We start from the raw sequence: 13368 nt of genomic DNA, 5'->3' as shown, positions 1-13368 counted from the left end.
GGGTGTTGCAGGGATAGGATAGGGGGATGGGTCTGGGTGGGATGCACTTCAGAGCAGTGTTGTGGACTTGATAGGCCAAATGGCCTGCTTCCACACAAGAGATTCTGAGATGCTTTAATAATTAGATCACAGGCTAAATCTTCTCCAATGCCAGTAAAATCTGTTCTTCCTTTTAACCAGTATCATTTCCTGCATCTGCTCCTAGCCCAATGTAACTTTCAAATTGTACGATGTCTCTAATATCTAGTTTTTCGCCCTGTCACCCTCCTTCAAAATCTGCCTTTCAGTCTTTTAACTCAACCTGGACTTGCTTATTTTTGAGCATTGTCCATCCATGAGATAATTGCCACATGAGTGGATTCTTCCTTAAATAGGAGTTTATTGTCACAGCCTGTGTTGCTGTATGGAGTACACCGTCCTCAGGCTACTGACCTGACCCTGCTTCCTCCACAGATCCTCATCGTGACGCTCCGAGCTGCTTTCCCCAATGTCATCCGGTTCTGCTGCTGTGTGGCTGTCATTTACATGGGTTACTGCTTTTGTGGCTGGATAGTGCTGGGGCCTTATCACGACAAGGTAGGTGGGGGACACAGTCCCGGGTAAGACCCAGATTTGGAGAAAGAGATGCATTTCTACAGCATGTTTCACTTCCAGGGCAGCACCATCGCACAGTGGTTAGCATTGCTGGCTCACAGCGCCAGGGACCTGGGTTCGATTCCACCCTCTGGCGACTGTGTGGAGTTTGCACATTCTCCCCATGTCTGTGTGGGTTTCCTCCGGGTGCTCCAGTTTCCTCCCACAGTCCAAAGACGTGCAGGTGAGGCGGATTGGCCATGCTGAATTGCCTGTAATGTTTCAGGGATGTGTAGATTAGGTGCGTTATAGGGGAATGGGTCTGGGTGGGATGCTCTGGCGGTCAGTGTGGATTTGTTGGGCTAAAGGGCCTGTTTCCATGCTGTAGGGATTCTATTCTATGATTCTGTGGTTGTCTCATCCACTTTTCAGAGGCATGCAGTACTTTTTGGAGCTTCCTTTAACATAACCAAAAGAACAAGGTGATCAAATTGTACACATCAAGTTGTGATGAATGGCTGCTTATCTGTTTTTAGTACTGCTGTGTGAAAAATGATTGTTAGCCAGGATACTGCCTATCCTTCAAATAGTGGTCTCAGAATCTTTTACAGTCTCCCGACAGGACAAGACCAACCTCAAATTAACGTCCAAGTGACACACATCTGTAGTACTGCTCTGGGGTTAGAGTTTTGTTTTTCAAATATTTGGGGTGAGTCTTGAATCAACAGCCTTTTGGCTCAGTTGTGGTTTGTCAGTTTGATTCAGGGATGCAATGGCTGTTGTGTGAGGAGCGGTTGAATAGCTTGGGCTTATACTCGCTGGAGTTCAGAGGAATGAGAGGAGGACCCGATTGAGGTATATAAAATGATAATGGCAATTGATAAGGTAGACATTGAGCAGATGGTGTCTATCGCTCGCTCTCTCACTCTCTCTCTCCCTCCCCGCACTCCCCTCCTCCCTTGCACTCCTCGCCCGTCACCCTCGTTCTCTCGTGCTCTTTCTGTCACCCCACCCCCGTTGTGGGATACCCTCAGACAAGAGGGCATAGATATAGAATGAGAGGAGTTAGGCTCAAAACTGAGAATCTGCTTCTGAGGGTCGTGAAACTGGATCTCACTGCCTCAGCGCACTAGAGACAGACTCAATCAATCACCACATTCAAGAAAGAAATCGATGTGTTTCAGATGAAAAATAGGATAATGGGTGATGGGGAGCAGGCAGGAAAGTAGAGTTGAGACCAAGGTAAGATCAACTATGACATGTTAAGTGGACTCAAAGACTGAATTTCTTACTCTCACTCCTCATTCCGGTGTCCCAGTGGGTGTTAACCACTGAATTGTAGTTCCTCACTGTGCATGTGCTCCAGCTCTCTCAGACTCAGATAAGGTTGGGTGCAGGATGAAGTCTCTCATCTCACAACGAAATGAACTTTGGGATTTAGCAGAAACTGGCCTCAGATGCCCCAGCTGCATAATCTTATAGCAAGGACTGTGCAGTATGTTCCTCCATCCTGCTGATCTACCACTCCTGTCGCTAATTCAAGCCACTTGTTTTTTTTTAAAATAATCACATCCTTGAGTTCCAGGATAATAAAATGTGAGGCTGGATGAACACAGCAGGCCCAGCAGCATCTCAGGAGCACAAAAGCTGACGTTTTGGGCCTAGACCCTTCTTCAGAGAGGGGGATGGGGGTGAGCGTTCTGGAATAAATAGGGAGAGAGGGGGAGGCGGACCGAAGATGGAGAGAGTCTCTGCCTCCCTAACGTGTTCTTCCTCTCACCCATCCCTTCCTCCCACCCCAAGCCGCACCTCCATCTCCTACCTACTAACCTTATCCCACCTCCTAGACCTGTCCGTCTTCCCTGGACTGACCTATCCCCTCCCTACCTCCCCACCTATACTCTCCTCTACACCTATCTTCTTTTCTCTCCATCTTCGGTCCGCCTCCCCCACTCTCCCTATTTATTCCAGAACCCTCACCCCATCCCCCTCTCTGATGAAGGGTCTAGGCCCGAAACGTCAGCTTTTGTGCTCCTGAGATGCTGCTGGGCCTGCTGTGTTCATCCAGCCTCACATTTTATTATCTTGGATTATCCTTGAGTTCCATCTCTTTCTGACTTCACTCCTTAGATTCTCGGGTGCTATAACTCCAGAGCTTCCCCCTCCAAATCCTTATTGCTCCGCCTCACCCCTTCCATCCATTCCCTGGCTGTCCTCAGCTTCAAACCCCCTCTCTTGTCCCACCGCCTGCTTCCCATAACTGCCCCTTCCAGTCTGTCTGCTTTTTCTGTTAAGCTGCTCAACAAATGTTGTTCATTCAATGTTTGTTATCTTCAGCTGCTTCCATTGAGCCAGGCTTTAAACAAAATGGGGTGGGTTTGTCTCGGTGAGTGTTTGGGCCCCTCCCAGTGAGATACATTTCTGTCCAAGCTGTGCTGACGTTGGAGTGCCATGCTGAAACTGCACCAACGTTTCTCATGTCTGTTTTGCAGTTTCGGACGCTGTCTATGGTCTCGGAATGTTTGTTCTCGCTCATCAATGGGGATGACATGTTTGTAACATTCTCTCAAATGCGACAGAAAAGTACGCTGGTGTGGCTGTTCAGCCAATTGTACCTATACACCTTCATCAGTCTCTTCATCTACATGGTCCTCAGCCTCTTCATTGCCCTCATCACTGGCTCCTATGAAGCCGTAAAGGTTCGTAGTAACTGGACTGCCTGTAGATTGTTGCATTTCCATTGTAATAATTTAGATGCCTTTAATGGAGGTTCGTAAACTACAATGAGCAGTAGAAACGGAAGGATTTGTCAGTGGGGTGAGGATAAACATGGAGAGGGAGCTATTTGGATTGAATGGACTGTCTCTGCGATGAATGTCAGTTTTGATTTAAATATAACTTTTTACGTTGTAAATTATGTATTCTTGTATTAAAATGCATTACACCCCATCTTGCAGTGCTGTGGGTGAGGTGCAGGAAGGGACGGAATCACAGCCACTATAAAGGGTAACAGTGTTAAACTGGGTAATTGCGTTTATGCCAACACGCACCTTTACTGGGATACACACACCTGGCGGAGATTTTCTGTGTACAAGTAAAAACCACCAATGCTCTGAAGGGATCTCCAGTGTGCTGGGACTCAGGCTATTGGAAACAGCAAAAACAAACAGGCTTCTCATCTCCCAGTAAAGTGTCATTTTGCAGTGGTTTGTAATGTGACAGTATCTCCAGCAGTCCACCCTGGGTCAGGGAGGATTTTGGGTTGTTTTTGACAGGAGAGCAAAGAAATTGCTGAAAACCCTGATCACCACCATCCTTTACGCTGCTGCAACGTTGTGTAATCTGGCCGTGTGCGCCCTGGCAGCTGTGTTTGATTACCTCGGAGTGCTTTTGTAATTGAAGACGTGATCTACACGAGTTTTGAGAAGATTTGTAGCTCAGGTTGAGGTTCTGGATGTGAGTTTGCTCGCTGAGCTGGAAGGTTAGTTTTCAGACGTTTCGTCACCATTCCAGGTAACATCAGTGAGCCTCCAAAGCGCTGGTGTTAAGTCCCGCTTTGTATTTATCTGTTTAGGTTTCCTTGGGTTGGTGATGTAATTTCCTGTTCTTTTTCTCAGGGGATGGTAGATTGGCTCCAAATCAATGTGTTTGTTGATGGAGTTCCGGTTGGAATGCCATGCTTCTAGGAATTCTCGTGCGTGTCTCTGTTTGGCTTGTCCTAGGATCGATGTGTTGTCCCAATCAAAGTGGTGTCCTTCCTCATCTGTATGTAAGGATACGAGTGATAGTGGGTCATGTCGTTTTGTGGCTAGTTGATGTTCATGTATCCTGGTGGCTAGCTTTCTGCCTGTTTGTCCAATGTAGTGTTTGTCACAGTTCTTGCAAGGTACTTTGTAGATGACGTTCGTTTTATTTGTTGTCTGTATAGGGTCTTTTAAGTTCATTAGCTGCTGTTATAGTGTGTTGGTGGGTTTGTGGGCTACCCTGATGCCAAGAGGTCCGAGTAGTCTGGCAGTCATTTCGGAAGTGCCTTTGATGTAGGGGAGAGTGGTTATGGTTTCTGAGCCCATTTTGTCTGTTTGTTTGGGTTTGTTGCTAAGAAATCGGCGGACCAAATACTGAACTACAGGAGCAACCATCCCAACACCCACAAACGAAGCTGCATTAGAACATTATTCCAACGAGCCACTATACACTGCAGCACAGAGGAACTACGAAGAGCACAAGAAAATCACCTATACAGCGTATTCAAAAAGAATCGTTATCCTATGAACACAGTCTGCTGATTTCTCAGCAACAAACCCAAACAAACAGACAAAACAGGCCCAGAAACCATAACCACGCTCCCCTACATCAAAGACATTTCCGAAATGACTGCCAGACTACTCGGACCTCTTGGCATCAGGGTAGCCCACAAACCCACCAACACACTAAAACAGCAGCTAATGAACTTAAAAGACCCTATACAGACAACAAATAAAACGAACGTCATCTACAAAATACCTTGCAAGAACTGTGACAAACCCTACATTGGACAAACAGGCAAAAAGCTGGCCACCAGGATACATGAACATCAACTAGCCACAAAACGACATGACCCACTATCATGAGTATCCTTACATACAGATGAGGAAGGACACCACTTTGATTGGGACAACACATCGATCCTAGGACAAGCCAAACAGAGACACGCACGAGAATTCCTAGAAGCATGGCATTCCAACCGGAACTCCATCAACAAACACATTGATTTGGAGCCCATCTACCACCCTCTGAGAAAAAGAACAAGAAATGACATCACCAACACAGGAAATGACATCACCAACCCAAGGAAACCTAAACAGATAAATAGAAAGCGGGACATAACACCAGCGCTTCGTCGGAGGCTCACTGATGATGTTACCTAGAATGGTGACGAAACGTCTGAAAACGAACCTTCCAGCTCAGCGAGCAAACTCACATCCAGAACGTGATCTACACGCCCCTTTCCACTTTCCCATGTACGGTCAAAGTTTCAGGGCCTGGCTGTACTGCTAGGCAATCCCCCTTGGCTGGATTGCCCCTTAGCCTGTGGATAGCAATACGGCTGTGCACAGTGTGCTACTGTATGGTGGGGTACAGGGGGCCCTGATGTGGGTAGGCTCTGTACTCTAGCCCTATGAAGGTGTTGTTACAGTGAGCGCAATCACTGACTGATGTGAAGCCGGTGTCAGCACATCCGCAAGCACTAACATGTAAAACCAGCGAGACCCTGTTTGCAACCATGTGATACCTGTTATATGATGTTGATTGAGGGGGAAATATTGGATCAGGGTACTGCTGGTAATTCCAGTGTGCCTGGTGTTACTGTCTCCTCTGTTGACTGTGTTATTTTTTTCTTGCAGCACCATGGGATCAGTGGGGTCCATCCCCTGGAACTACGTGAATTCATCGCTGAGTGCACAGACGCTCCAAGTTCTGGCAAATTCCGGGAGGTGGAGAGTTCGGTCTGCTCCTTTTTCTGCTGCTGTGACAGGTAACATTGGAGACGGTGAGAGAGTAGTGTCTGTTCAGCTGCTCTGTGTAGGCCTCCCTCTGATCCTCACTGCATCCCCAGTCTGGGAGGACGACAAGTGGGCCAGTGAGGGCTCAAACCCCCAAGTAGGAGTCTGCAAATGGTTAATTTGTCACAGCTAAAACAAAGGAATTGCTAGAGACTTATTTTGCCTCCGCAGATGCTGCCAGGACCTAAATTTCTCCAGCAATTTTCTGTTTGAAATTTTCCTCATGACATCCCCTGGTCCAGGATAGGAGCATAATCAGGTCATTCAGGCCCTCGATCCTGTTTGGCCTGTTCATTTGGTGCTACCCTGCAATGTTGTTAATCACCTTTTAACACCACAACATAAGCTGTTGTTTCTCTGTACTCTGAGGAATGCAAGTTTACTTTGTTTAATCTGTGCTCATAATTTAATCTTTTGAACCTTGCAAGGTAACCCCCTCCACCTCCAAGGGATGTCCCCTTCCCCATGACACAATGAATACCAGACTGAAGCTTACAGAATGGGTAGCAGCCTGTTTTCAAACGGCATTAATCAGAGAATCAAAGACAATCTGAGTACCAATGTGCCTCAACCAGTGCCCATTCATGGCATTATGAATGGTTGATTGCAAGGTAGGCCAGTTAGTGAGAACACTTCTAAAGAGTACTTACAGTAACAAGATCAACCATATGATCTTTCTTATATCTCTGTCTGCCTCTGATCACTAAAGAGTCATAAAGTTTACTGAGGCCGGTATTCCCAATCAGTCTGCCATTCAAGCGCTGACCAAGATTTATAATCATCAGATCAGTGGGGTTGGGAGCTATTTTTATTCATTCATGGGATGTGGGTGTCACTGTCTGGCCCAGCATTTATTGCCCATCCCTACTTGCCCCTGAGAAGGTGGTGATAAGCTGCCTCCTTGAGCAGCTGCAGCCCATGTGCTCTGCGTTGACACGCAGTGCCCTGGGGGAGGGAATTCCAGGCTGCAATTTGGATCAGTGTTGATCCCAGAATGATTGGGAATGGTGACAAATTGTTCTGTGACTTTGGGAGCTGTCTTTTGTGAGAGAATCTTTTGTTTGAAAGCATGCTTATCTTCACTCCCTTCCCACAGGATGACGACTTACGAGGACACCCTGCTGGTGAACTAACTACAGCATCTGCTCCAAGGTGCTGCTGGGACCTTGTGCGGTGATTCCAGCTGGCCATGTGCAGCAAACAGCAACCGAAACCTTCCAGTGAAATGGCTAGATCAGCAAAGGCTCTTCCCATTGTTAGCTCAAAGGAACACTCAGATGGAAATCCCTTCCTCCATTTAATTGATGAAATGAGTGGCTGGCTGGCACGTTTATTGTAAGGAAGAATATTTTCACTTAGAGGTTTTAATTTAACATACAAAGGGAGCATTACTGTAAGACAATCCATGTTATTTAATTAATTCAATGACTTGGCGTTGAAATCTTTCTCTTCCTCATATTCCACTGGCTGGATAGGAAATGACATAGACTTGACCAGATGGCTATTGCTGGAAGCTTGAATCATTATCCGACGTGTTGAAAAGCATTCTCTGCTAAATCCTTTCCTTCCCCGACTCGTCCTTCTCTGACAATAATCTTTTCCTCCTTCCAGCCACCTCAATGAACTGGATTAATGTGTTGGTAAACAGAAGCCATGTAGTCAACAGTGTTGCTCTAATCCCAAAAATAATCAGTCTGTTGGCCTTTCCTCATTGTGAACCTGTCCCATGATTCACTTGGATTCCTGGGTGATCAATCCATCAACTTCTGTTTACATGGTACTTCTGTAATCTTAAAGACTCTGATTGCACCATGCTTAATCTTCTGTCTCTGGACCTGTATATTCAACTTAATCCTTTTAGTCTTGCTATCATGCTGGTAAAAGTGCATTGTATAAATCTGAGGCCAGTGTACCCTTCATTGTCAGGGCTGAATGTATTATGTCCAATTTTTGTTGGCTATCTAGGTTTTTGTTACTTGTTTTCCTACAAGTCCAGTCGTCATCTGGAAAGTCCTGTTGTTCAGGGGACTGTTTCTGCATTGTAAACAGGTCACTTTGCAAGTCCGTTTTCTGCCCTCTGTGAGCTATAGTCACTGGCCTAGCCCAATGATCTGGAGGTGGCGATGGACTGAGGGCAGGCCTAGCAGCAGGGAATGCATGTTGTACAGTAAACAGTCTGTTTACAGAATCTGTTTAAGCTGTGCGCTACAGCTAATAGTCTGCAGAATCTATTTTTTTTAAAATAGCGCTTTCTGGTGATGGCTGTAACCAAAGGGAGGGTAAATTCTTTCCTGCCCAGAGAGGAGGTTAGTTGTGTAAAGCAAATTATGTGTAAAAACCAATGAGTTGCTGTGGCTGTATGGACGTGATTGAAGGGCAGTCTGTCCAATCATCTCTGTTCTGACTGAGATTTGTGTTGTGATATGTTTCCACAGAAAAGATAACATTTATTGAGGTGCTACAGAGTGTATTCACACAGCACTTGCCCACATCCTCACCCAGTTTGTCTTAATTCAAGGCCATTAAATCTCGTGGCACTAATACAATGAATTTCCGCTGCCTCTATTGAGACAAGGAGTCCCTGTGTACAAAATCATGTCCAAATCGAAGCTCTGATACAAGTGGGATCACCACCTGCAAATGAGCTGCTAGAGCTAAGAGACTGAAAAATTGAGGTCTAAATTTCCTTTTAGGAAAAGGACAAGTTAAAATAGTCATAGATCTGTACAGCACGGAAACAGACCCTTTGGTCCACCTCATCCATGCCAACTAGATTCCTAGATAAATGTAGTCCCATATCCCCCTCAAACCTTCCTATTCAGGTACCCATCCAGATGTCTTTTAAATGTTGCAATTGTAGCAGCCTCCTCCACTTCTGGCAGCTCATTCCGTGCACACACCACCCTCTGAGTGAAAATGTTGCCCCTTAGGTCCGTTTTAAATCTTTCTCTTTGCACCTTAAACCTGTGCTCTCTAGTTTTTAAACCGGCCCAGCGAAAAAGACTTTGTCTATTTAACCTCTCCATCCCCTCGTAATTTTATAAATCTCTATAAGGTCACCCCTCAGCCTCTGACGCTCCAGGTAAAATAGCCCCAGCCTATTTAGTCTGTCCCTATAGCTTAAACCCTCCAACCTTGGCTTCACTGAACTCTTTCAAGTTTCACAACGTTCTTCCTATCAGCAGGGAGAACAGAACTGCATGCAGTATTCCACAAGTGGCCTAACCAATGTCCTGTGCAGCTGCAACACCATGTCCCAACGCTATATTCGATGCACTGACCAATAAAGGCAAGGGTACCAAATGCCACCTGCCTACCTGCGGCTCCACTTTCAAGGAGCTATGGACCTTCACCTCAAGGTCTCCTTGTTCAGCAGCAGCCTCCAGGATCTTACCATTAAGTGTATAAGTGCTGCCCTGATTTTGATTTTGGTTCCTTTTTCAGGCTACGCCATACAAAGTGGAAGTATGTTACAATTGTGAGAACTTGAACTGCAGTTAGCCTGCCCACCGATCTTTCTTTTTGCCTTGAGTGGAGTTTTGAGTGTGCCAGGAAGCCCCTGTATAACCTGATTTGCCTGCAAGTGCACTCTGTCCAAAGAAACGCAGTAATGCAATGATGCAGTGTATGTGCCGTGCATTGTACAGTAAAAGGGATCGAACAGCATTGAGAATTAGGCCCTGGAAAAGCTCACTAAATACTTTGGGCTCAGTGTGTGCTGTCTTCAGGTAAGTGTGACGCAGTCAGACGGGGCCCGTCTGTTCCCTTGTGCTGCTGTGTGAAATCGCAGACCCTCTCCAAGGCCTTTGCTGTTTCACTGAGAGGAGGAGGTGGGTGGGTGGTGTACATGAGTATTGATTGGACTTTTCAGGGCAATAACCTTCCTTTACTTGTGTTGATATGTTTCCCTGATCCACGCCTCTGTTGCTGGAGGGGGTTTTACTAGCCCTGTGCTGCTTGGTTATTAATGGTTGCAAATCCACATGGCTTCCTACACTTTCCGCTCACAAGAACTGGCATCTTTCTGGTGCCATCTCTGTTAGCACAGACCACCCCAGTGCAATGTTCCTTGTCTCTTTCCGCCGCTACACATTCCATCCTCAAATATTAAAGAGTGGTCTGGTAAACGATAGTAAAGCAGTCTGGTTTCAAAAGTGTTAATAAATTGTTTTCAAACACACTTATTCAAGATATAATTGCGAGTTGTTCTGCTGTGATTTTGCACTCTAATTCCACTCCAGTCAGTTGACACATTCAGACAACATGCAGCAAACCCACAGTTATCATCTGGAACTTTACCTTATTGTGGATTTTTCCGTTCTTCAGTGGAAATGGCTGTCAACTTCACTACAACTGGAGTTTCATAACAGACTTGTTATGATTTCACTAATTCAGCATCTGACTTGAGATGTGGTTAACAGCTGTGACTTGTGGTGCGTCGACTCTGGTTGCTCGCTGCTTCGTTTTTAGAGGAAGAATGCAGTGGGGCAGTGTTTAGGAGCTGAGGGGCCAAAGGAAGGCTATGGTCTGTGTCTAGGTTGAGGGTTCGTTGGGTATTATGCACTAAACACCAGCATGACACTGTCAGATTCTGGTGATATCTGGCCAGCGTGACCTCCCTGAGATACTCGCCCGAGGCTGCTATCGGAATTAATTCCTTCAGACAGTGGGGGAGAAAGAAGATCTATGTTAAAAACTGAGGGCATCAGCAGTGCACAACAGGGCTTGCTGAGAGGAAGAGAGGACAAGGTGACATTGGACTAACCTCCTTGTACTGTAGAAGCAGTCTGCTTCTAATGTACTGTGGAGTTCAGTTGTGAAATAAAGTCTGCTCCCCACCCTGGCACCTCGGATATTCAGGTCTATACCTGAACTACTCATATACTGACAGACCTGTGTGTTATCCTGTATTGTGCAGGAGTTTACACCATGTCTAGCTCTGTATGTGGAAGCACAGTAAATTGTGTAAATTGGGATCCATGTGTTGAGGGTTTTATACTTCACTAAAACAGGGTTCGCTCCACTGTTTGTACCATTGTTGTTTTAGACTGTTAGCGTACGCAGTTATATTGTTTTTGCCTTGATGATGTGGGCCATTTTGTTGACAGCACATTTTCCTGTGTTGCCCAGAACTCGAGTTGTCCTTTCTGAGGTAATATAACAACCTGTGTACAATTTCCTATTTTAAGCTGTTTCCAATACGCACAATAATAAATTTAATCTAATGTACTTGTCATGTGTGACCTTTTATTCTAGATCTTTTCTCTGACTCGTTGTTGTCTGTAAACCCCTCATTGTGACCTTGTGCCCACAGTGACCAGGAGTGTGTTTCTTTTTAACCACAGAATTTCGAGCATAAATGATGTAATCTCAGTACGATAAAAAAAAATTCTTGTGTGATGAGATGTGCTGGTAAACCACTAAATTAGTTTGTTTTTAATAACAGATAAAAATGAGTAGGCGCGTTTATGATCTGTTAATGAAAGACTGCAATTCATTCCCTGCAATAAGAGGGACATGGGCTCTGAACACTTTGGGTGAATGCCTATTTGCAAGTCTTAATTTGTGTGTGTTACAACATGCATTTCTCTGAAGGTTAAATATCAACAATCCTTTGTCTTCCCTTAACTTTTAGTGAACTAGCCTATAAGCTACCAATATTTGTATTAATATTTTCTCCCTTTTTGATCTGCCTGTTTTATTTTCAGCCTTGTCCCTGCTGAGCATATTAAATTTTTTTAAAAATCATTCTTGGTCGCTTAATTATGGCATGAAATGGTTTCCACTGTTTTTACTAAATTACCATCACAAAGGTCTGTGTGCATGGCCACTGCTTTAGCAGTTTTATATAAAAACATTGCTAAAAAAGAGACGTGACTTTTTGCGTCAGGACTGAAGCTCAAGAAAGTCAATTTTAGCAATGAAATGACAAAGCTGATTGGTTGGACTATGACAATACGGCAAGAACTGTTAACTGTCAATCTTTTGGTTTGAACTGAATCAGTTAACTGAGATAATGGGAACTGCAGATGCTGGAGAATCCAAGATAACAGAGTGTGAAGCTGGATGAACACATCAGGCCAAGCAGCATCTCGGGAGCACAAAAGTTGACGTTTCGGGCCTAGACCCTTCTTCAGAAAAGGGGGATGGGGTGAGGGTTCTGGAATAAATAGAGAGGGGGGGGGTAGGCGTACCAAAGATAGATCGATAGAGGAAAAGATAAGTGGGGAGGGGATAGGTCAGTCCGGGGAGGACGGACAAGTCAAGGAAGCGGGATGAGGTTCGTAGATGGGAAATGGAGGTGCGGCTTGAGGTGAGAGGAGGGGATAGGTGAGAGGAAGAACAGGTTAGGGAGGCGGGGATGACCTGGGCTGGCTTTGGGATGCAGTGGGGGGAGGAGATGAGCTGGGCTGGTTTTGGGATGCAGTGGGGGAAGGGGAGATTTTGAAGCTTGTGAAGTCCACATTGACACCATTGGGCTGTAGGGTTCCCAAATGGAATATGAGTTGCTATTCCTGCAACCTTCGGGTGGCATCATTGTGGCACTGCAGGAGGCCCATGATGGACATGTCGTCTAAAGAATGGGAGGGAGAGTTGAAATGGTTCGCGACTGGGAGGTGTATTTGTTTATTGCGAACTGAGCGAAGGTGTTCTGCAAAGCGGTCCCCAATCCTCTGCTTGGTTTCCCCAATGTAGAGGAAGCCACACCGGGTACAGTGGATGAAGTACACCACGTTGGCAGATGAACATCTGCTTAATACGCAAAGTCATCTTGGGGCCTGGGTAGGGGGTGAGGGAGATGGTAAGTGTAGCACTTCCTGCGGTTGCAGGGGAAGGTGCCGGGTGTGGTGGGGTTGGAGGGGAGTGTGGAGCGGACAAGGGTGCAGAAAATATTTTCAAGACTGTTTCCAGGCATGAGGAACGTGATTCAAGTGGGTAGGTTGGCGAATCTACCAAATCTGAGTCCAAGTATGTGTGGGTTAGGTGGATTGGCCATGGGAAATGCAGGGTTACAGAGACAGGGTAGGGTCTGGTGGGATGTTATTCGGAGGATTGGTGTGGACTTGATGGGCTGAAGTGCTGAATTAAGCCATGGGCTGGGGGGTGCAGTTCTAATGAAGCTGGGCCCATTTTACTTGGAGAAGTGTAGGTTAGGAGGAAATTGGGTGGAGAGGTTCAAAATCATGAAGGGTCTGGATAAAATAAATGGAAGAAAAACTCTTCCCATTATTTTTTTTTTGGAAGGGTGGAG

General features: G+C 45.7%; 1 protein-coding gene across 2 annotated transcripts in view; it reads left to right on the top strand.

Moving 5' to 3' along the window:
• Positions 1–11345, top strand: part of mcoln1a (mucolipin TRP cation channel 1a) — a 69513-nt gene extending 58168 nt beyond the window's left edge. For both annotated transcript variants that reach the window (XM_059639864.1, XM_059639863.1), the window contains 4 exons: positions 454–576; positions 3066–3272; positions 5958–6088; positions 7213–11345. In XM_059639864.1, the coding sequence (XP_059495847.1) occupies positions 454–576; positions 3066–3272; positions 5958–6088; positions 7213–7249 (498 nt within the window). In that variant the 3' untranslated portion in view covers positions 7250–11345. The remainder of the gene's footprint in view (positions 1–453; positions 577–3065; positions 3273–5957; positions 6089–7212) is intronic.
• Positions 11346–13368: the final 2023 nt, after the last annotated feature.

The sequence above is a fragment of the Stegostoma tigrinum genome, chromosome 35, assembly GCF_030684315.1.
Source record: "Stegostoma tigrinum isolate sSteTig4 chromosome 35, sSteTig4.hap1, whole genome shotgun sequence".
Lineage (NCBI taxonomy): Eukaryota > Metazoa > Chordata > Chondrichthyes > Orectolobiformes > Stegostomatidae > Stegostoma > Stegostoma tigrinum.
The sequence above is the reverse complement of the archived record's forward strand: the minus strand, read 5'-3'. Positions and strand labels throughout refer to the sequence as shown.